Here is a 25,252-nt window from a genome sequence, read left to right as displayed (position 1 = left end):
TCAATTGGAGGATGAAAAGAGTTACATGTTTTGACAGCTCTGCGGTCGAAATTCCTCGTTCAAAACCTGCACAGTAAAATGAACTTCTTTCGACAGAACAATGCTTTCTTTGCATCTCTTGGTGCTGGTATGGTCATAGGCATCATGTATTGGCGGATGACACAGAAAATTATGCGCGAATTGCATAGCCTATCGGGGGTGATCGCAGAGCTTCAAACCGAGGTCTGCCAGCTGAAAGAGAAAGTTGACAACGCTGGTAGAAGACGTAAAAGTCCAGGAAGTGGCTTCTTTTCTTTGGGAGCAAGCAGTGGAGATGACGATGAGGAAGTTTATGAAGAAGCTTATGGAGGGTAAACTACAGATAACTCGCCAATAGCGGGTCACTATCTAAACTTTTAGCATATAGTGAAGAATGTTTAGACTTTCATGATATCTAAACTTACTAACATTTAAAACTATTGCTCACATTCATATCAATGTTTGATTTATTTGAATCATTCTTTTATGTCTGAAGTTATGATGAAATATTATACCTGTCTGATTTACCAAAAGGGGGTCACTTTTGCCAATAGGGGCCGGGTCACCTAGTTTATCTTTTTATTATCCATTTGAAATTTGTCTTTTTCTGACAAAACATGACTGTGGTATTAGAAATAAACATTTCAAGTACGTTTACATTTCAAAGAGGAGATATTAAGTCAAAGAATATAGCACTAGTTTTCACAGTTGTATTTCTATGCATAATTAGCACCACCTATATCTAAAACTAAAATCAAAATATTGACTCATGGAACCTTATTTATTTATCTAGATTTGCCAGTTCAAACCAGTACAACATCAAGTCAACCTTTGATTTGTATTTTTAAGCAAAATAAACAACCTTTTGATTATCCCTGAAATGGGTGATTCTCTATTGGCTGAATGACCGCCTCTGTTTGATGGCACTTTTTTTCATCGAAGTCAATCAAAAATTCATAATCATATTATTCCTACGAAAGTGTGCGTTTCACTCTTCAAAATGGTACCAAATTTGTGTGGTTTTATCTAAGAAATTGTGAGGTATGCTCAAAAATATTCTACTTTGAAGAATTCAAGAATGCTAAAATCCAAGTCATGAAACATGGTTGCAAGAGTTATCTACTCATGGAACTCAAACTCATTAGATTAGATCTGTTTTCTTTTGTCTAATAATTGCTAAATGATAAGTTTATATAACTGGATACTTAAATATTGAATACTCTGATATGTTTAAGAGAGATTCACATTTTATTTTCAAGTGACCCGCTATTGGCAGTGATTCTCTATTGGCGAGTTGACTGTATCTTTTTCATTTGTGATAATTAAAGGCAGTGGCTAGCCTCTAGGGCTCGGGTAGCTGAAACATTTCAGCTCAGATATGTTTATATTGCTATCATGGATCTTTGGACGCAACCATCAGAAAATAAAAACAGTGTCAGTTAAGTTATGGTAGCCAGAACTAGGGATCCAATAATCAGACAATTCAATATTCATTTATTGTCGGTAGATAAAATAACTAAATATTGACTTGCCTGATTATCGGATCCCTAGTTCTGGCTACCATAACTAGGGATCCGATAATCAGGCAAGTCAATATCTAGACCCTGAGTCTAGAGGTCTGTTTAACAAACCTGTGTCTGATATATATCATTCAGCCTCCACCTCTGATTCATATGGGGAAGGTGACAGTTACTTGCAGAGAACAGATTTGTACTGGAACAGAATCCAGGAACACTGATTAATTAGGTCTAGGGAGTAGTCATATTAGTATGGGTTTTTGATAATTATGGCTCTAGGACATTAAAATAAGTGTCTAGGACACTAAAATAAAATTAAGTCATTAAACTCAATCCACTCATGTGCCGGACACCTTTGGTCAAACCCAAACAAAACAAACAAGCGAAATGGACCAGGATGCCATGGCATGTTAAAGGCACTGACCTCCAGAATTTGGCTAAAAATTATCATTCTCGGTCATATTATGAACATTAGAATATGAGTTTTTGTTTCTAAGCTATCTTAAAAATGCCAAATGAAGAAAAAAAAGGTGCCTGCGTCAGGAATCGTTCCCGGGCCGCCGTGGCAATAAAATATTTTCTGCTGTCTTTAACAATACTGCCACAGAGGTTTATGTATGTAATGACCATTAAATATAGGTATTTATAATTAAGACTGTTCATCTCAAGTAAACAATGTTCATGCAGAGTATCAAACTCCAAAAATATAACTTTTAAAGAGAATACGAGTATTTCAGTAAGAAGCAGATTGAATAGAATTTTATCTTTAAAGTAATTTTACTTTATCAAATGCCACCTTGGAAATTATTTACTGTTAATCAGCAATTCTCTGTATGACAAACATGTATTGGTCTAACTTAAGATTGCTTCTGTTCAGCATGTCCAGATGACTGGAACTCTTGAACGATTTCTCTATTCACAACAAAAATATAATAGTGAAGTTCTTCCAAGATGTTGCTGAAACTGATGTCCAGTTTTCCCAATTTTAGGAGTGATTTAGAGGATCTGGAAGAGCAGATTATAATAACACCAACACAAACAGAACAAGAAATTGAATCAAGAGACGAAGTGTTTACAGAAGTTGATCAGTTACTGGAAGGGACGGACGAAGACAAAGAAAAAGCTTTCGATATTCTTCAGAGAAATAAAAGCAAGGTATTGCTGCTAAAAAGCTAATAAAAAAATTTGGTTGCTATGTGAAACCAGAATACTTGAAACTTCCACTTTGGGAAATCAAAAACACCCAATGCAGAAGAATATACATTTGTACATGATATCATTACATAAAAAGAACATTGTATTAAACTTTAAAGATTTGTTTAAATGTTTGTTGTTCTGATTTTTTTTAATGTCCCAATAAAAGTTTTATTCATGGTTGAAATACCTAAAATAAGATTCTGGCATTTTCCAAATAATGTCTGAATTATACCTTTGTCTACTTAGTTGGATTTGGAGGCAGCCAGCTTTTAGCTGACTGTTGATTGTGACATTTATGCTGTTTTTTCATATTCTCAGGGGCCTTAGGGGTTGTTTTATATCCCAAAATAAACAGTATTTAGGTATATTTTGTAGAAAATTCACTCGTCTTTCAGATGGAGCCAGGAGAAGTTACAGAAATTATCCGAATTAATTGTTTTGATATTGTATTTGATATCACCCTAAACCTTAGAAATTGACTATTCCCTCAGTTCAGCACAATTAACTTGTAGAATTTAAAACGTTAAAATTACCATGGTGTAATAAAAAGATATATTCTGTAGTAAATGAATCAAGAAAAGACAATTAATTGCATAGTGAATAATTCATGGCAGTTTTGCTTACACCACCAGAAAAAAAGAATTTTTCGGAAAATTCAGTAAAATGCCAATATTTTCATCAATTTTTATTCAAATCACTTGAAATTTTCAGTGTGTCAGTTTTGTACCATATATGTCTACGAAATAAAACATTGTATCAATCGAAAACTTTAAGGCAAAAAAAACAATGAGAGTATGAGAAACCCTGAGAATACGAGAAAAAAGGATACTGGTAATAGAACATTCTTACTATAAAGATTTTTATGCCTCGGCATCTACTGATGCAGGAGGCATATAGTGATTGTCCTGTCCGTTCGTTGGTCCATCTGTCCGTCCGTACAAGGTTAACCAAATTGGACCAATTCGTCTAGCATCAATACCCCTTACTAGAATGACTTGATACTAATGCAGATGTAACCTGTGACCATTCCTCATCTTCATACATTGCCTGACCTCAGTTTGACCTTGACCTCATTTTGGACTTAGGTTGCTTTATATGGGCCATCTCTTGGTTAACCAAATGGGACCATTTCGTCTAGCATCAATACCACTTACAAGAATGAATTGATACTAATACAGATGTAACCTGTGACCATTCCTCATCTTCAAACATCACCTGACCTCAGTTTGACCTTGACCTTGTTTTGGACCTAGGTTGCTTTGTATCGACAAGGATGCCACCGGGGGCATCAAGTGTTTATTGAACGCAGCTCCTTGTTAATTATGTTCTGTTGTTTATGAATTCTGAATTGAAAACTGTACTTGCAGTATTTAACAGATGCCAATTTCTACTGGAGGCTGTCAAAGACCACATTTCAAGTTTCACAAATACTTGGTGCACGTGGCGATGCAGAGAAGAAAAAAGAATACGTATACACTGCCAAAGATTTAGCTCAAAAAGCACTTGATCTTGATGACCAATGTGCTAATGCTCATAAATGGTATGTTTTTTTACTACATGTACTCTTTGTAATACTATTGTTCATGAATTTTTAAGGAAATATTTTCGGTTATTGGAGCCTGTTTGGTAAAAAATTGTGCGCAAGGCTATTTATAGTGAGATCACAGTGCAAAATCAAGTCTGTTACATGAAAACTGTTCTGTTTTTTAATTTTTTACTGTCAAAAAAATTTGAATGCATCGTACATTTAATGATATTTTTAGTGTATCTAGCAGTTGACCATAAAGATGTACCATACATGTATGTCTGCATGACATTTGTTTAGATCTTGCAGTGAAATAAGACTTTTTTAAAAGATAATGCCACACATACCCAATATATATTTTAAAGAACATAGTAAGTCCAGTAAGTCGGAACATTTTTGTTGGAAGCACTTTGTAACTTGATCTTTAGATTTGGTCCCAAGGTTATAAAACGTTTATAATAACAAACTTGATCTTCAGATTCGGTCCCAAGGTTATAAAACTTTTATAATAACAAACTTGATCTTCAGATTCAGTCCCAAGGTTACAAAACTTGTATAGTAACAAACTTGATCTTCAGATTTGGTCCCAATTTTATAAAACTTGTATAATAACAAACTTGATCTTCAGATTCGGTCCCAAGGTTATAAAACTTGTATAGTAACAATCATGATCTTCAGATTCAGTCCCAAGGTTATAAAACTTGTATAGTAACAAACTTGATCTTCAGATTTGGTCCCAAGGTTATAAAACTTGTATAGTAACAAACTTGATCTTTAGATTCGGCCCCAAGTTATAAAACTTGTATAATAACAAAATTGATCTTCAGATTTAGTCCCAATGTTATAAAACTTGTATAATAACAAACTTGATCTTCAGATTTGGTCCCAATGTTATAAAACACTTGTATAGTAACAAACTTGATCTTCAGATTCGGTCCCAATGTTATAAAACTTGTATAGTAACAAACTTGATCTCCAGATTCGGTCCCAAGGTTATAAAACTTGTATAGTAACGAACTTGATCTTCAGATTCAGTCCCAATGTTATAAAACTTGTATAGTAACGAACTTGATCTTCAGATTCAGTCCCAATGTTATAGAACTTGTATAGTAACAAACTTGATCTTCAGATTTGGTCCCAATGTTGTAAAACTAGTATAGTAACGAACTTGATCTTCAGATTCGGTCCCAAGGTTATAAAACTTGTATAGTAACAAACTTGATCTTCAGATTCGGTCCCAAGGTTATAAAACTTGTATAGTAACGATCTTGATCTCCAGATTCGGTCCCAAGGTTACAAAACTTGTATAGTAACGAACTTGATCTCCAGATTTAGTCCCAATGTTACAAAACTTGTATAATAACAAACTCGATCTTCAGATTTAGTCCCAGTGTTAGAAAACTTGTATAGTAACAAACTTGATCTTCAGATTTAGTCCCAATGGTATAAAACTTGTATAATAACAAAATTGATCTCCAGATTCAGTCCCAAGGTTACAAAACTTGTATACCGGTAATAACAAAACTTGATCTTCAGATTCAGTCCCAATGTTATAAAACTTGTATGATAACAAACTTGATCTTCAGATTCGGTCCCAATGTTATAAAACTTGTATAGTAACAAACTGGATCTTCAGATTCAGTCCCAAGGTTATAAAACTTGTATAGTAACAAACTTGATCTCCAGATTCGGTACCAAGGTTATAAAACTTGTATAGTAACGAACTTGATCTCCAGATTCGGTACCAAGGTTATAAAACTTGTATAGTAACGAACTTGATCTTCAAATTCGGTCACAAGGTTATAAAACTTGTATAGTAACGAACTTGATCTTCAGATTCGGTCCCTAGGTTACAAAACTTGTATAGTAAAAAATTTGATCTTCAGATTTAGTCCCAATGTTATAAAACTTGTATAGTAACAAACTTGATCTTCAGTTTCGGTCCCAAGGTTATAAAACTTGTATAGTAACAAACTTGATCTTCAGATTCGGTCCCAAGGTTATAAAACTTGTATAGTAACAAACTTGATCTTCAGATTTAGTCCCAATGTTATAAAACTTGTATAGTAACAAACTTGATCTTCAGATTCAGTCCCAAGGTTACAAAACTTGTATAGTAACAAACTTGATCTTCAGATTTGGTCCCAATGTTATAAAACTTGTATAGTAACAAACTTGATCTTCAGATTCGGTCCCAAGGTTATAAAACTTGTATAGTAACAAACTTGATCTTCAGATTCGGTCCCAAGGTTATAAAACTTGTATAGTAACAAACTTGATCTTCAGATTTAGTCCCAATGTTACAAAATTTGTATAGTAACAAACTTGATCTTCAGATTTAGTCACAAGGTTATAAAATTTGTATAGTAACAAACTTGATCTTCAGATTTAGTCACAAGGTTATAAAACTTGTATAGTAACAGACTTGATCTTCAGATTCGTTCCCAAGGTTATAAAACTTGTATAGTAACAAGTGAATCAAGGTACTTGAGCTGTCAATACTGGAACAAGCATTGTTTCACAGTACGTATATGGCTGTATTGTATTTTCTAAATTTTAGGTTTGCAATAACGATAGGTAGTATAGGAGAGTATGAAGGAACTCAAGAGAAAATCAAAAATGGATTTATATATAAGGTAAACTGCTTTCTATATCCAGTTAGTCCAGAACATAAAATTTGAAACATTTTGATTTCTGTGCAGAAAAGTAGATTTATTTTCAGTGTGACTACAAATCATTGTCATGAAGTTAAGAAAAGAAATAATTTCATGCTGATATGCATAATTATGATGTTATATCTTGATTCTTTTGTACCAAAATAATGAACATTATTTTGTTGTAGAATTTAGACACATGGATTGTTAAAGTAACTTTTAAAATCTATTTCTGAACTTTCAAATCTGCATGAAAGGATTTAAAGAAAACAATGGATTAATGAATTTGACATTTTAGCATACAGTAATGGATACTGGAATCAGAAAAAAAGTAATTTCAAAGGAAAAAAAGCATTTGTTCATTTAATCAGTTTGAAATAATTACTTCTATATATATGACCTTATTTACTAAAAGGACAATTAACGTAAATAGAAATTGTTGCACTCAATATTATTTGCATAATCTTAGAAATTTTTGTTGAGATTGTGTTGATATGTATGGGTACCAAAACTAACAGTGTTATTTAGAACTGAAAATATTTCATTTTGATAAAGGCAGTAGGTTTTGAACTTCAAGTAGCTGCAAGTAGTGATGGAGTTTTGTGGAGTCTAGGACAAAATCCCCCCTGGACAAAATCCCCCCTGCTATTTTTAATCTACCTGGACAAAATCCCCCTTGTGAAATTATCAAGGTGGACAAAATCCCCCCTGTGAAAATAACAAGTAGGACAAAATCCCCCCATGATAATTTTTTGAGGTGGACAAAATCCCCCTTGTATCTTGGTATTGTTCCAGGGAAGAGACTTCCCTCAGAATTGGGACTGGTGAAAACTGCTGATCGGAACCAGGATTGAGATCAAGTCCCAGTGATTAAAAACGGAAACTTTTTTTATCTTTTTATTACAGAATGGATACATAATTATATACACAAACAAATAATGATGTTGTTTTATGTGCTGTATAGTCTCAAATAATTCGTATAGAATGGCTGTACACATGTATATTTGTTTATAATGTATATGGATGAGACTGGAATAAATAAATATTTACAGTCAAAAACAATTACCGCACATGTTTAAAGCACTTTGTTATATTATTACAATATCAAAAGGAAATGCATTCTATTGTGTAACCACTTAATTACATAAAAAGCAAGCACTGTAATAAACACATGATAAAAATTAATTAAAAACATTGAAAACATGGACCAGATAATTATCACCTTAAATGACTGTCAGTTTGGCAATCTACTTTTATTCATCTTATATGGAATGTCTTTCATGTATCACTTAAGCAATTCTAATGCAATTGTGGTCTTTGAAGATTTCTTTTTGGTATAAAAATAACCATCAATACTTGGTTTCACTGAACCTTTGTTACTTTTTATTACTTCCATGGTTATGAATTTAGTTATGATGAAGAATATAGTTATCTTATTATATATACTTTACCAAAATAATATTTGAGTGAATCCTGACATACATGTACAAAACTTTGAAAAACATCAAGTGGTAAATGGATAATGAATTATACTACTTAAAGGCAAACCAGTAGTACATCAATTGATAATTATTTTAATTATTAATTGTTTTAGTATAATGACTTTAAAAGTTGTCAAATTAAATATTCTGTAGTTTAAGACAAACTTTTCCAACACAGATATGCAAATAAAATATTTCAATGTAAACCATCCATTACTAGAAATTATTATCTAAGTACAATAAATTTAGAAGTAGTAATAACAAAGTTAAATGGTAAAATTAACTAATAATGAAAAACTTGCAATGATAAAAATTAGTGTAAATAAATCCGAGAAAGAAACAACATCTTTGAATTTGGAACCTTCAAATCTTGAACCGCAGTTGTCTTGAGGGTCAAGGGCGTTTTACAGCTGAACTATTAATACGGGGATACTTTTGGTTAAAGGGGGATTATTTCCACTTCAAAAATTTATCATAGGGGGGATTTTGTCCTACTTGATAATTTCACAGGGGGGATTTTGTCCACCTTGATAATTTCACAGGGGGGATTTTGTCCGGGTAGATTAAAAATAGCAGGGGGGATTTTGTCCAGGGGGGATTTTGTCCGTTTCCCAGTTTTGTGACTTTGTTTATTTTATAGCAGTACTTTTTGTGGATTTATTGTATAACCATATTCTATGAACAATATTTTTATATAATTCAGGAACATATAGGGAAAGCAATATCATTGAAACCAAAAGACCCATCCAATCATTATCTGCTAGGTAGATGGTGCTATAGTGTAAGTATAAGAATTACAAAATTTGTCTGAAATATAAGATTATAGGGGTGAAACAAGAAATACTCTGCTTAAATTTTACTTAAATTCCTCCACTTCTGCCTAAATTCCGTAGAGGGAGAAGTCACTTCTCCCTAAAATTTGGACCTAGGATGAGTATGTTAGGTTAGTCAGCACTCCATTAGAAATTTAAATTGCAGGCCTACTGAAGCATGTCTGTCATATTTTCCTCGACACTGTCTACCCTAATACTGCTACATATTGATTGTATAATTCTTTGTATTCTAGAAAATTACTTGAATTTTTTGTTCACTTGAAACTATGTTGAATTCTAACACAACCTGATTTGTTTTCCTATTAAACAAGGAAAGCTGAAAACTATATTATTATTCAACAATTCATTATTATAATGTCATAGCATTAGATGGCATAGCGGCACGCTGGAAAAGAAATCAACAGATATCAGGCAGATATTTGATGTCATCAAGGATGTACATAATAATCCTTGATTATATGTTAGAATCAAAATATTTTATCAAACAGTGATTTGCTCATGAATAAAATCATTGTTGTTTACATGCGTATTATTATATCACTCGGGCTGTGCCTTCGTGATATAATTCCTTCGCATCAAAACAAAGAATGATTTTATTGAATGACAATCACTGTTTGGGATATGTTATTTCTTAAACAAAGTGTGATAAGTTTACATACTAAACAAGAAAATGACATCACATATTTTTAAAGGGACTGGCCTCCAGATCGTTTGACAATAATTTTTTTTTTTTTTTATAGATATCAGGAAATAAGTGCTGTTTCTTAAGAAGGCCTTAAAACTTAATTACTAGCAAACTATATGTTATGGAAACACATGAGAATTTTTACTCTTTTTACTACTTCTTACGATGAAAATCGAAAAGCGTTTGTAAGGCTTTACTGCATGTAAACTGTCTCGATTATAAATATCTATATTTTGAAGCCAGTATTCACTAATTCCACTATAGCACTATTGGTTACAACTATGGTAAAATGTCTTTATTGCCGCGGCAGTCCAGGGTTTGATTCCTGACGCGGTCGTCTTTTTTTCTTGATTTGGAATTTTTTAGAAACAAAAACTCATATTCTAATGTTCATAATATGACCAATTTGAAAGAAAGATTATTTTTAGCCAAATCTGGAGGTCAGTGCCTTTAAGGCAAATAAAAAAAATTATGTTTGGGTTAAAATTGTCATCTGTACCTTTATTGTAATATATGCTTTGTAAAATAAGTCTTTTTATGCCCCCTTCATTTACTGATTTGGGAGGCATATAGTGATTGTCCTGTCCGTTCGTTTGTTCGTTCGTCCGTCCATATTAGGTTAACCAAATGGGACCGTTTCGTCTAGCATCAATACCCCTTACTAGAATGACTTGATACTAATGCAGATGTTACCTGTGACCATTCCTCATCTTCAGACATCACCTGACTTCAGTTTGACCTTGACCTTGACCTCATTTTGGACTTAGGTTGCTTTATATGGGCCATCTCTTGGTTAACCAAATGGGACCGTTTCGTCTAGCATCAATACCGCTTACAAGAATGAATTGATACTAATACAGATGTAACCTGTGACCATTCCTCATCTTGAAACATCACTAGACTTCAGTTTGACCTTGACTTTGACCTTGACCTCATTTTGGGCTTAGGTTGCTGGGCCATCTCTTGGTTAACCAAATGGGACTGTTTCGTCTATCAATACTGCTTACAAGAATGAATTGATACTAATACAGATGTAACCTGTGACCATTCCTCATCTTCAAACATCACCTGACCTCAGTTTGACCATAACCTCGTTTTGGACTTAGGTTGCTTTGTATCGACAAGGATGCCACCGGGGGCATCAAGTGTTTATTGAACGCAGCTCCTTGTTTGATAAATGAAATGAAATGCCTTAATAATAATATCTGAATTTTATCCACTTTTTCATAAAGAAATGGAAAGCATAGCACCTCAAATCTGCACACTTGATTCAGCTTGGAAATTATCAGAACTGATGTGTAGGTTGATACAGTATTGGGCAAGTAGCTGCAAAAATTGAGTAATAATACTACATACTTGCTTGTAAAACACTGAAATCAGGCATAAAAAGACAACAGTTACTATGCTATCTGTAATAGAAGTTATAACAAAATAGGTGGCAATTTTCCAGCATGCCATTATCTGTCACTTGATATTACATGACTCTGTTTAAACTTTAGCCTGCTGTCAGCAAGTGATTTTGTCTTTGCGACCAGTGCAGACCAAGATCAGCCTGCACATCTGGGTGTATGGGTGCTTTACACCTTGCACGCTGAACAACCTGGGAAGCTTATGGTATTGAAGTGTCTTCTATATCTTTCACTCTCCACCCACTATAATTACCAACAGTCTCCTTGAGGTGCAGCCAATATGGGTTACTGTTGGTAGCTATAAAGAAGTTTAAACACATGCACGCACGCAGACACACCTTTGGGTCTCCAGCAATGTATTTGACTATTGTCTTGCAAGCCATTCAATAAGTGTACATTAGTAATATCGAATAATCTGCACTGAAGAGTGGGAAAAATGGTTTTGTAACCCAGTTTTGTAACAGTAAAATAGTAGCAGGAGTAATTTTGAACAAAGTACCATCCCATTATTAGCAGTATGCTTTGCTTATACTGCTACAAAAATATATAATTTTATGGTGAATATTTAATGATACTTGTTTGTTTATTTTTACAAATTTTTATGAACTTCAAAACTTTGAAAGTATAATAGGTATTTTTTTTTTCATATTTACTGGAAGGTTTTTGCAGTAGCCAATAATTCATTGAAATTGTATGTGCAAAGTTCAAAAGTTACGAAAGAAAATGTTGTCTGTTTTGTATGTTGCAGAATATTTAAAAAAGCTGTTTTATATTTACCAGGTATACATGTTATCGTGGATTGAGAGAAAGGCAGCTGCAGCATTGTTTGCTACCCCACCCACTTCTACTGCAGAGGAAGCAGTCATACATTTCTTAAAGGTAAATAGCTTCTGCCTTATTTAAATAGACATAACTTTATTCAGAAGTAACTAATGAAATCACAGATACTGGTGTCTTTGGTTGATTTAACTTTAATATTCAAATATTTTGACCATTACTGTGAAATCAATAAATTTCGTGGGCATGAAATTTCGTGGTTTTGGTCAAAATGACAATTTTGTGGGGATATGAATTCGTGGATTTCAACTTATGATCATGAAATGAATGGGCAATTTATTCGTTCGTTGGGATAAAATTTCGTGGATAGACTCAACCACGAAATCCACGAAAATTAGTCCCCCATGAATATTAATGATTTCACAGTATCCTGTTATACTCCCGAGGCCTGTTGCATGGCATAAAATTGTTAATAAACATGTGATTTAAGGAGGTAGGTTACCTTGTTACAAGGGTAAATTCAAATTAGTTGAACCGCAGCAATTTTTTGTATTTCGTGTAATATGATGTTTTAACTGCTACAATCTCAATTTCGTTTATCTCTGTCTCTTCAAGTTCAGTTTTTATCCAAGTTTGAAGAACATGACCCTCCAAAGGTATTTATATTGAAAGAAGAAGAAAAATACGGATATTTAACACTTTTCAGGTTATTTTAGTTTCATTGATATTTGTAGGTCTGCATAATTGATAATTGTACTAGTATGAGCGTAAGCTTTCTGATATAAGCTTAAAATGTATATGTCGCGGGGCTTGTGTTTCCATGGTAATGCATTTTCTCTCATTTTTAGCTCATCTGATTTTTTGAAAAAAAAATGATGAGTTATTGTCATCACTTGAGCAGTTGTCGGCGTCGGCGTTGCCTGGTTAAGTTTTATGTTTAGGTCAGCTTTTCTCCTAAACTATCAAAGCTTTTGCTATGAAACTTGGAACACTTGTTCACCATCATAAGCTGACCCTGTATAGCAAGAAACATAACTCCATCTTGCATTTTGCAAGATTTATGGCCCCTTTTTTACTTAGAAAATATCAGATTTCTTGGTTAAGTTTTATGTTTAGGTCAACTTTTCTCCTAAACTATCAAAGCTATTGCTTTGAAACTTGGTATACTTGTTCACCATCATAAGCAGACCCTGTACATCAAGAAACATAACTCCATCTTGCTTTTTGCAAGAATTATTGCCCCTTTTGGACTTAGAAAATCAGTTTTCTTGGTTAAGTTTTATGTTTAGGTCAGCTTTTATCCTAAACTATCAAAGCTATTGCTTTAAAACTTGCAACACTTGTTCACCATCATAAGCTGACCCTGTACAGCAAGAAACATAACTCCATCCTGCTTTTTGCAAGATTTATGGCCCCTTTTGGACTTAGAAAATATCAGATTTCTTGGTTAAGTTTTATGTTTAGGTCAACTTTTTCTAGCTATTGCTTTGAAACTTGCAACACTTGTTCAGCATCATAAGCTGACCCTGTACAGCAAGCAACATAACTCCATCCTGCTTTTTGCAATAATTATTGCCCCTTTTGGACTTAGAAAATCATTTTCTTGGTTGAGTATTATGTTTAAGTCAACTTTTCTCATAAACTATCAAAGTAATTGCTTTAAAACTTGCAACAGTTTTTCACCATCATAAGTGGACACTGTACATCAAGAAACATAACCCTATCCTGCTTTATGCAAGAATGATGGCCCTTTTTAGACTTAGAAAATCATGGGTAGGACAATATTTTTATTATACAAAAAAAATCAGATGAGCGTCAGCACCCGCAAGGCGGTGCTCTTGTTAAACAACTAAGTATAAAAACGGGGTTTTCGACGGCTTCAGTGTCATTCTGTTAATGACCAGCATGGAATATTTGGGTTATATTATTAGTAAAATACCAAGCACTTTACATGGTACCTTATTTTTCTTAAAGTTTAAAGTAACCATGGCAACAGAGATGTTTAAAATAGCTTATATCTTGCTTTTTGTCGTCATTTCTTATAAAAAATATTGAATAAAATTATCTTTCTTGTTAATGTAGCTTTAAAACATATCATTTCTAACGTAAGTTATATTTTCGTGTTATTTGCATTTATTTAAATAAATTTCATAGCTTAAAATACTTACAGCAGTACCCTTCATCTTGCATTTTTCATGGAAAAATCGTTCGGCATGCTGCTTTTATTACCATGGATATTGTTGAAATGAAAATAAAAAGCCAAAGCTGTATTTCTGAAATAGACCAGTGTCAACGCTTTTGAATTTTACATTTAGATATATAGGTCATGGGCTTCGTTTCCATGTTAACATCAATTCAATTCAAGAAACCACAATTTTCTGCTGAAATTTGAACAATTTTAGAGCTTAGGTTTAGTATACAAGTAACAAATTATCAACGGAACCTGTAAAATAGGTATAACAAATCAAACTGCTAGTTTTTTATTTGAAAATGGCCGTAACATGTAACCTTTCAATCAACTATATTCCAAATAACATTGGTTACCATCATCCATTTTCTTACATTCCGCATAACTTTTCAATTTAAATACATAAAAGAAGCAAAATATTGATTATTATTCAGAACAAAAGACTCATAAAAAATATTTCAGGAAATAATTGCTGTTCAAATAAAGAAAATGCACAAAATTACGTACTTTCAAAATAAAAGCTATTAATTTTGCGCGGTAATTGACACATAACGTCATGACGTCAATGACGTCATTTTAAGGAGGTAGGATACCTTGTTACAAGGGTAAACTCAAATTAGTTGAACCGCAGCATGTTTTTGTATTTCGTGTAATATGAAGTTTTAACTGCTACAATCTCAATTTCGTTTGTCTTTGTCCCTTCAAGTTCAATTTTTATCCAGGTTTGAAGAACATGACCCTCCAAAGGTATTTCATATTGAAAGAAGAAGGAAAATATGGATATTAAACACTTTTCAGTGTATTTTAGTTTCATTGATATCCGTAGAAGTCTGCATAATTGATAATTTTACTGGTATGCACGTTATCTTTCTAATATAAGCTTAAAATGTATATGTCGCGGGGCTCGTGTTTCCATGGTAACGCATTTTCTCTCATTTTTAAACAACTATGTATAAAAATAGGGGTTTTCGACGGCTTCAGTGCCATTCTGTTAATGACCAACATGAAATATTTGGGTAATATTATTAGCAAAATACCAAGCACTTTATATGGTACCCTATTTTTCTTAAATTTTAAAGTAACCATGGCAACAGAGATGTTTAAAATAGCTTATATCTTGATGTTTATCGTAATTTCTTTAAAAAAATATTGAATGAGATTATCTTTCTGGTTGATGTAGCTTTAAAACATATTATTTCTAACGTAGGTTACATTTTCGTGCTATTTGCATTTATTCAAACAAATTTCATAGCTTAGAATACGTACAGCAGTACCCCTCGTCTGCCATTTTTCATGGAAAAATTGTTCAGCGTGCTGCTATTATTCTCATGGATATTGTTGAAATGAAAATAAAAAGCCGAAGCTGTGTTTCTGAAATAGACCAGTGTCAACGCTTTTGAATTTTACATTTAGATACATAGGTCACGGGCTTCGTTTCCATGGTAACATCAATTCAATTTAAGAAACCACAATTTTCTACTGAAATTTGAACAATTTTAGATCTTAGTTTTAGTATGTAAGTAACAAATTATCAATGGAACCTGAAAAATAGGTATTACAAATCAAACTGCTAGACTTTTTATTTGAAAATGGCCGTAACAAGTAACCTTTTACCCAACTATATTCCAAATAACATTGGTTGCCATCATCCATTTTCTTACCTTCCGCATAACATTTCAATATAACTACATAAAAGAAGCAAAATATTGATTATTATTCAGAGCAAAAGACTCATAAAAATATTTCAGCAAATAATGGTTATTTGAAAATAGTTAAAATAAAGAAAATGTACAGAATTACATACTTTCAAGATAAAAGCTATTAATTTTGCGCGGTAACTGACACGTAACGTCATGACGTCAATGACGTCATTTTAAGGCAACAATGTTTTGAAGCGTTTCTGCGGCAATTTATTCATTATTTCTGCATTATTAAACCATAAAGCATCAGATCGAAGACAAGTTCATGATTTGTTTTCAGAAGAATGAATATTCAAACACATTTAGTTTGTCGTAAACGTTGTCGTAAATCGTCACGTTAGCTTCCGGTTGGACATGCACACATACAAATATGAAGGTAACCTACCTCCTTAAGGCATCATTGTTTTGAAGCGTTTCTTCGGCAATTTATTCATTATTTCTGCATTATTAAACCATAAAGCATCAGATCAGAGACAGGTTCATGATTTGTTTTCAGAAGAATGGATATACAAACACATTTAGTTTGTCCTAAACGCCATCGTAAATCGTCACGTTAGTTTCCGGTTGGGCATGCGCACATACATATATTAAGGTAACCTACCTCCTTAATCTGAGTTTTGTGAATGGCCAAGAAATAGTGTCTTTTTCTGTTGTAATGACCAAAGAAAGTACTTGTAATTTCCTGATGAAGATTGTCCTTGCTTATTAAAGTAAAGTTTGTAAGACTGTAAAACTTTAATTTATGAGGTTATATTAATGTTATGCATAATTGATATTTTCCAGGCAGATGAACTGAATCCTGGAAAGTGGAAAGAAAATATTCTGTTTATAGCTAAGGTAAAATTCCCTCATGCAAATTATGATTATTTTTATGCCCCCACTTTTGGGGGGGGGGATATAGATTTGCACTTGTCCATCCATCCGTCCTCCGTTCGTCCTCCGTCTGTCCGTCCTTCCGAGAATGTTGTGTCGCTCCAAAAGTATTTGACGTAGTCACAAAACTTTACAGGAATGTTGGTCAGCATGTGTAGTTGTGCACCTGGGGTTTCGCGTCTGGATTCATTCAGTCATGTATGAGTTATGGGCCCTGGTTTTGTAAAAATTGGTCATTTTAGTGTTGTGTCGGGCCTAGCTCCAAAAGTATTTGACCTAGAGTCACAAAACTTTACAGGAATGTTGATCAACATGTGTATTTGTGCACCTGGGGTTTTGCGTCCAGATTCATTCAGTCTGTAGGAGTAATGGCCCCTGACTTTGTAAAAAATTGTTTATTTTAATGTTGTGTCGCACGTAGCTCCAAAAGTATTTGACCTAGAGTCACCAAAGTTTACAGGAATGTTGGTCAGCATGTGCAGTTATGCACCTGGGGTTTCGCGTCCGGATTCATTCAGTCATGTAGGAGTTATGGCCCCTGACTTAGTTAAAAATTGGTCATTTTAATGTTGTGTAGCTCGTAGCTCCAAAATTATTTGACCTAGAGTCACCAAAGTTTACAGGAATGTTGGTCAGCATGTGCAATTGTGCACCTGGGGTTTCTTGTCTGGATTCATTCAGTATTGTAGGAGTTATGGCCCCTGACCTAGGAAAATATTTGTGTCCATTGTCATAAAGTGGGGGCATCTGTGTCCCATGGACACATTTCTAGTTATAGTATATTTCTTTAAGGGATATATGAAATAAAGAAACAAGGCATGTCAGTAAACTCCCTTTTTAAACACACTATAGAGATTTTAGGAAAAAAAGAAATATTATATGCATTTAATTCCTGTTTCATTTTGATGTCTTTTGCAGTTAGTGCTTCATGACATTAGAACATTAGAAATTGACTATTTTATATAACTGAAATTGACCTAAATTACAGATATTTTGCTTAAGGTTGTTGCTTTGAAAAGGTAGACCCTCACATTTCAGATAGTCAATCTATACAAAATGTATTGCAGCAATTTTGGTGGCATTATATGACACATAGATGAAGTAAGGAAAAGTTAAAATGTTTTCATAATGTAGGAAAAAATGTTATGTTTCCATTTTAGTGTTATATAGAGATGAGACAATATCAAGAAGCAGTAAAATGGCTGATAAAAGGACAACAGATTCCAACTGTTAGTCAAGATGTAAGTTTGTATGTCTGATACTAGTTTAAGGTATTGGACCAATAACAAAAGTTGGTACTTTACTTGCTATTACCGTATATCCGTATCCTACTTTGGTAGTTTCCACCTGTAAATGTAGCTCAAGAAAACCAGCTGGGTAATTCCAAAATCAGTTAATAAACAGAAATTTCTGATTGTTATTATGGATTCACTGCCATAATGCCATTTTTCAACTCGGTTGATGTTATGTAATTACAGTAACAAGTTATTATAATCGATGTTTCCAGACTCCATACTGATATTAACTAGCTTTCTAAAAGTAAACACGAATCAGTGACGGACAGGTATATTGTGTCATGTCAAACATCATAGAGAATTGCCTCGCTTTTGGATGGAACTGAAAACCTCTAGGTGGGTAGTGTTGTACACCACCTACCAGTAGTTAGCTTATTCCACAGGATTAAAGCATACTGGATCAAGTATCAATTGCTCACTTTGAAAGTCATAGGTTTAAATACTGCTGATGGTTAGCCTTAACCACCTCATATGACATCAATTTCTCGAGAAAGCAGATTCAGGAGTAATAAAGATAGTTTAAAGCATTTGTTTGATTTCCCAAAGATCTTTAAGATATACCATGTAACTCTAATTAGAACAAAGAATGAATATACCATGTAACTCTAATTAGAACAAAGAATGAATTTTCACAGCATCTCATTACCACCAGATTTTTAGCTCACCTGTCAAAAAGTGACAAGGTGAGCTTTTGTGATCGCGCGGTGTCCCTCGTCCGTCCATCCGTAAACTTTTGCTTGTGACCACTCTAGAGGTCACATTTTTTGTGGGATCTTTATGAAAGTTGGTCAGAATATTCATCTTGATGATATCTAGGTCAAGTTTAACTGGGTCACGTGCCTTCAAAAACTAGGTCAGAAGGTCTAAAAATAGAAAAACCTTGTGACCGCTCTAGAGGCCATATATTTCACAAGATCTTCATGAAAATTGGTCAGAATGTTCATCTTGATGATATCTAGGTCAAGTTCGAAACTGGGTCACGTGCGGTCAAAAACTACGTCAGTAGGTCTAAAAATAGAAAAACCTTGTTACCTCTCTAGAGGCCATATATTTCATGAGATCTTCATGAAAATTGGTCAGAATGTTCACCTTGATGATATCTAGGTCAGGTTCGAAATTGGGTCACGTGTCATCAAAAACTAGGTCAGTAGGTCAAATAATAGAAAAACCTTGTGACCTCTCTAGAGGCCATATTTTTCATGGGATCTGTATGAAAGTTGGTCTGAATGCTCATCTTGATGATATCTAGGTCAGATTTGAAACAGGGTCATGTGCGTCAAAAACTAGGTCAGTAGGTCTAAAAATAGAAAAACCTTGTGACCTCTCTAGAGGCCATACTTATGAATGGATCTCCATAAAAATTGGTCAGAATGTTCATCTTGATGATATCTAGGTCAAGTTTGAAAGTGGGTCACGTGCCTTCAAAAAATAGGTCAGAAGGTCAAATAATGAAAAAACGTTGTGACCTCTCTAGAGGCCATATTTTTCATGGGATCTGTATGAAAGTTGGTCTGAATGTTTATCTTGATGATATATAGGTCAAGTTTGAAACTGGGTCAACTGCGATCAAAAACTAAGTCAGTAGGTCTTGAAATAGAAAAACCTTGTGACCTCTCTTGAGGCCATACCCTTGAATGGATCTTCATGATGATTGGTCAGAATGTTCCCCTTGATGATATCTAGGTCAGTTTTGAAACTGGGTCACGTGCCTTAAAAAACTAGGTCAGTAGGTCAAATAATAATAAAACCTTGTGACCTCTCTAGAGGCCATACTTTTCATGGGATCTGTATTAAAGTTGGTCTGAATGTTCATCCTGATGATATCTAGGTCAAGTATGAAATTGGGTCAACTGCGTTCAAAAACTAGGTCAGTAGGTCTAAAATTATTAAAATCTTTTGACCTCTCTAGAGGCCATATTTTTCAATGGATCTTCATGAAAATTGATCTGAATGTTCACCTTGATGATATCTAGGTCAGTTTCGAAACTGGGTCAAGTGCGGTTAAAAACTAGGCCAGTAGGTATAAAAATAGAAAAACCTTGTGACCTCTCTAGAGGCCATATTTTTCATGAGATCTTCATGAAAATTAGTGAGAATGTTCACCTTGATGATATCTAAGTAAAGTTCAAAACAGGGTCACGTACCTTCGAAAACTAGGTCAATAGGTCAAATAATAGAAAAACCTTGTGACCTCTCTAGAGACCATATTTTTCAATGGATCTTCATGAAAATTGGTCAGAATTTTTATCTTGATAATATCTAGGTCAAGTTCAAAACTGGGTCACATGAGCTCAAAAACTAGGTCACTATGTCAAATAATAGAAAAAACGACGTCATACTCAAAACTGGGTCATGTGGGAAGAGGTGAGCGATTCTGGACCATCATGGTCCTCTTGTTTTTTTTGTCAGATGCTTGTTGATAAACGATCAGGGCAGTACCAGATTAATAATAACTTTTTTTGCAAAAAGATGTGTAATGTTTCATGTATTTTGTGTTTCCAGGATAAAGAGTCAGAGATAGAAATTGGAACACTGTTAGCAAAATACAGGTCCTACTGAATCTGTGGGTCACTAGAATCTACTCAACATAAAGTGCTATAAACTATATTTATTAATTGCCATAATAATGGTTTGTCTCTCTTCGACTAGGAACAAATTGTGACAAAATGAGGTTGTTCAAAAAGGATTTATTCTTGAGATTATGTTTTACTGTGTTTTAACAGTCAGTATTGATAATATAGTCTCGTTTTGTTTTATGCTGTGAAATTGTGTAATTTTGTTGGTGTAATTGTCAGGGGTTTTGCAAAAAAAAAATGGCTATTTCACACGGGTATGAATGTTGCATGGTTATCAAATTTTGATAAATGCGAAATTTGATATATTAGGGTTTAATTTCATGGATTGACATAGCCAAGAAATACACAGAAATAGTCCCCCACAAACACATTAAAATGATTTCACAGTATGTTAAAGGTTGAATAGTAGTAATTGAAATCCGTGGTTGTTATTTGGATTGAATTTAATACAGAGCTATATTTTCTGTCTAAGATTACCTGAACTGTTTATTGCTCATTTTTGAAACAATTATGAAATCTCCCATACAGATTTGTTGCTCTTCTATGTCTGCCTTAGCCTAGTTTCTTTTGAAGAATCTTGATTAAAAATTAACATCTTCAACACGTAGTTAAATATACTATACTTATCAAGTAATTAAGATATTGCTTGAAGTATTATTGATATATGTAATCCACCAAGAAAGTTGCAAAGTTGTGAAAATTCTAAAGGTATATCAAACATATTTTCAGTGAAGAATATCAAACATATTTTTCACAGGTAAGAAACTATAAAATGGGTAAATTTTGTCAAAACATGAAATTAAAAGAAAATTGTATGTTTTTCATGTATGATTAAAATATCTTTCACTCATGAATATCATATCTTACATTTTCACTTGTGGCTATGCCCCTAGTGACAATATTTCATCAAATGTTCGCTTGTGAAAGATATTTCAATCTTAGACTAATAGAAACAAATATCCTCTATATCTTGGCTGGTTCTAGTGAATTGGTTCTTGTAAAATTTGTCACAGGTACACACTTAGCCTGGCTCCCTGGCTGCATGGTTATTTTTTATATAGATACTGCAGGCAAAATATGAAAATCTTACGCCTCTAAAATAGCACATTTTATCTGATGGCTGAACCCTATGTTCAGAGCCAGGGGCAATAAAAAATATCAATGTAGAAACAACCTGCTGGAGTTACTTCCCTCTTAATGAATAAACTTATATAGGCCTATATATGTAGATAAGAACAAACATAGGGACGGGAGCCAGTCTAGTACACACTAGATATTCTTCAGGTTTGTTAGTTTCCTCTGCCCACTTTAAGTCAAACCAGTCTTTGACAGTGACAACATGTCATTATGTTATATTTCAATGTCTTTTACTTGATGTCATCTGCTGCTTGAATTGTTAAAGTTATAGCCATCAGACATTCGACATTTGTAGTATTTTGATGATGTATATGGAGATGACAGCGTAGAGGCAACAACTCTGTAAAAGAGATTTACAAATATGCTCAGAACATACATGGTTTGAATACATAATGTGTGCCATAAAAATAGATTTTTTTTATAATTTAAGATGGCATGTAAATATTTGTAGACATTGATTGTGTTACAAACTTTTCATAAAGTATGATTTTATTGCCATGAATTCTGACCCTTTAAAATGTTGCAGACAAAAATTGTACTGGTACACATGTTCATTCATTTTCTCTGGATAGAGTTCTAAAATCAGGATTGAATTGCAATATACAAGTATGTTTTGTTTTATATGTTATTGTTGTTTTCGTCGAAAACCAAAGCATGAGTTGAAGAAATTTATAGTAATCAGGGACCAAGAGCATTAACCATTCTCACATACACGGTCGTGACATATACATAGATTGCTCATACATACAATGATATCATTAATTGACAGCTAAATGGTGCAATTACTTGTTTTTTGAATTTTTAAATTTAACTAGCAACTCTGCTGATCTAAATTTTACAGTTTTATAATTTACTAGAATAATAATAATTATGTTCTCATTACGTAAATATTCTTAATTTTGTTGATGTTGTAAATTGTGTATTTTCATAATTCTATGTATTTGTATAAGGTTTAGTTTCGTTTTAAAGGTTATTTGATAAGATGCTAAGTGAAATGTAAAATTTACTCCCTAATCATTTTTAGCTCATCTGATTTTTAAAAAGAAAAAAAAGAGTTATTCTCATTACTTGGTCGGCGTCGGCATTGCCTGCCATGGTTAAGTTTTGTTTAGGTCAGCTTTTCTCCTAAACTATAAAAGCTATTGCTTTAAAACTTGCAGCACTTTTCACCATCAATAGCTGACTATGTACGGCAAGAAATTTAACTTCATCCTGCTTTTTGCAAGAATTATGGCCCCTTTTGGACTTAGAAAATATCAGATTTCATGGTTAAGTTTTATGTTTAGGTCAACTTTTCTCCTTAACAGTGACTCTGCACAGCTAGTACCATAATTCTGCATTGCTTTTTGCAAGAATTATGGCCCCTTTTGGACTTAGAAAATTATATTTCTTGGTTAAGTTTTATGTTTAGGTCAGCTTTTCTCTTAAACTATCAAAGCTATTGCTTTAAACTTTGCTACACTTGTTCACCATAAAAAGCTGACTCTGTACGGCAAGAAAGATAACTCCATCCTGCTTTTTGCAAGAATTATGGCCCCTTTTGGACTTAGAAAAATATCATAAAAACACATGGGTAGGACAATATTTCTGTTATACAGAGACAAAAAAATCAGATGAGCGTCTGCTGCGAGTGGCAGTGACCCTTCATGGTGGTGCATTTGTTTCTACAGGATGTAAAAGTAGACATAACAAAATAGATCTTTGAGAAGATCCTTTTGAAACATGAAATACAACTAAGCAAAATAATTGAAAACGGTAACAAAAAGTGCAAGGCTCTGCGGCTCATGGTCCCTTAGCGTTAGCTTAAGAGATACTCTTATTATACTGAAATATTGAATGGATTTTATGATTCCAAAGGACAAAAAAAATGTAACATGTATTATGTAATTTGTTTCTGTAATAGATCTTTTTTGTTTACACTTGTTAACCCTTAGTCTGCTGGCAGAAAGTGATTCTGCCTTTGCGACCAGTGCAGACCAAGATCAGCCTGCACATCTGTGCAGTCTGATCATGGTCTGCAACTGTTTGCTATTCAGTCAGTAAATTTTCAGTGAACACCCCTCTGAATAATAAGTGGTACTGCCCAAATTGAATGATGGGCCAGTCCATTTTAATGTAAAAGGTTAAAATGTAAAATACAGCTCCAACCGGACTTAAAGGACTATGACTCCTTATATTAATCGCTAGTCCATAGTTTGTGCTACATGTATATGACAGCCTATACTCAATACGTTTTTAATAAATCAGAAATTTGAAAATAAAACTAAAAATTACTTCCTGGTGTCATGAGATAAAACACTTATTGAATGGCTTGCTGGTCAGTAAGTGTCTACTATATAGTTGTATAGATCTTTTTTTATGCTGCTACATATATATATAAAGGTTGTTCCTGCTTTACATAAATAATTGTTATGATTTATATATTTGTAAATCTATTTTTACAAGGAACTGTTTGAAAAGATTATAAAAATGAAACTTGATTTAGATAGAATATTATTATATTATGTATTGTTGAAAGTTGTACAGTATTAGTTTTGAATAACATGTTACTGCTAATTTGAAAGAGGTGTTGCTATTTCAGTACCTGAATGTGTACGCATACGTGTAGTTAATCCTTATCATGCTGGACACAATTGATTCTGCCTTTGCGACCAGTGTAGATCATGATCAGCCTGCTTATCCATCTCATCATGGTCTGCACTGTTCGCCATTCAGTCAGTATTGTTTTTGTATGCACCTCTTCTAAGGCCTAAAGAAAAATCTTTGTTTCTGGTAACATGCTCAAAAAACTAGGGTACCTAGTTAGATTGGATTTTTTTTATAAAGCGAGACTTTTCGTAAATTATTTTTGTGTCAAAAAATGGATACAAACCCTGGTTATGCCTTTAGAGCATCAGTAAGTTCATTTCCAACATCACTGGCCATTTTTAAAGGATAAAAAGAGCAGTTTTGTAACTTCTTGTTAAAAAGTTGAAAAAAATATTCTCCAAGGCCATAAAAACATATAGGGTCGGGCCAAAAATTTAGGGTTGGTTGGGATACTGGAAACAAACAATCTTTTTTACGCCTAACAGTTAATTGTACTGTCCAAATTGAAAGATGGACAAGTTCATTTAATTTATAGAAATTTAGCAGGATAGGGGTTAATCTCTACACAATGATAAGCATAGTCTGAAATTTATACATTTTATAGGAATCAGTTTATAATTTAGATTCTTTTTTCAAGTGTATTTTGCATGTGTATAGCTGGATTGTATTGACAGAGGCAATATTCTGAATCTTAACATCTTTGGGGTGGAGGCTTATTGCTTATCCATACAAGTATGAAATTGCATCCTCTTTTAAATTTAAAAACAGTGTTATTGAATTAAATTGAGTAGCACATTA

The 25,252-nt window shown here is 33.4% G+C and overlaps 1 protein-coding gene across 1 annotated transcript; it reads left to right on the top strand.

Moving 5' to 3' along the window:
• LOC123526339 (regulator of microtubule dynamics protein 2-like) lies at nucleotides 1-25,252 on the top strand. The gene is made up of 9 exons (XM_045305460.2): nucleotides 1-350; nucleotides 2,525-2,690; nucleotides 4,100-4,272; nucleotides 6,818-6,893; nucleotides 9,096-9,173; nucleotides 12,100-12,198; nucleotides 16,768-16,821; nucleotides 18,018-18,098; nucleotides 20,655-25,252. The coding sequence occupies exons 1-9, from the start codon at nucleotides 79-81 to the stop codon at nucleotides 20,709-20,711; spliced, it is 1,056 nt and encodes a 351-aa protein (XP_045161395.1). The 5' UTR covers nucleotides 1-78; the 3' UTR covers nucleotides 20,712-25,252.

The sequence above is a fragment of the Mercenaria mercenaria genome, chromosome 1 (assembly GCF_021730395.1).
Source record: "Mercenaria mercenaria strain notata chromosome 1, MADL_Memer_1, whole genome shotgun sequence".
In the NCBI taxonomy this organism is placed as follows: Eukaryota; Metazoa; Mollusca; class Bivalvia; order Venerida; family Veneridae; genus Mercenaria; species Mercenaria mercenaria.
The sequence above is the reverse complement of the archived record's forward strand: the minus strand, read 5'-3'. Positions and strand labels throughout refer to the sequence as shown.

What these genes read in the sequence shown, in the direction of transcription:
- LOC123526339 (XM_045305460.2), top strand. Translation starts at nt 79, where the DNA reads ATGAACTTCTTTCGACAGAACAATGCTTTCTTTGCATCTCTTGGTGCT. An exon ending in TATGAAGAAGCTTATGGAGG is followed by an intron (nt 351 to 2,524) that starts GTAAACTACAGA and finishes TCCCAATTTTAG; the next exon opens with GAGTGATTTAGAGGATCTGG. An exon ending in ATATTCTGTTTATAGCTAAG is followed by an intron (nt 16,822 to 18,017) that starts GTAAAATTCCCT and finishes TTTCCATTTTAG; the next exon opens with TGTTATATAGAGATGAGACA.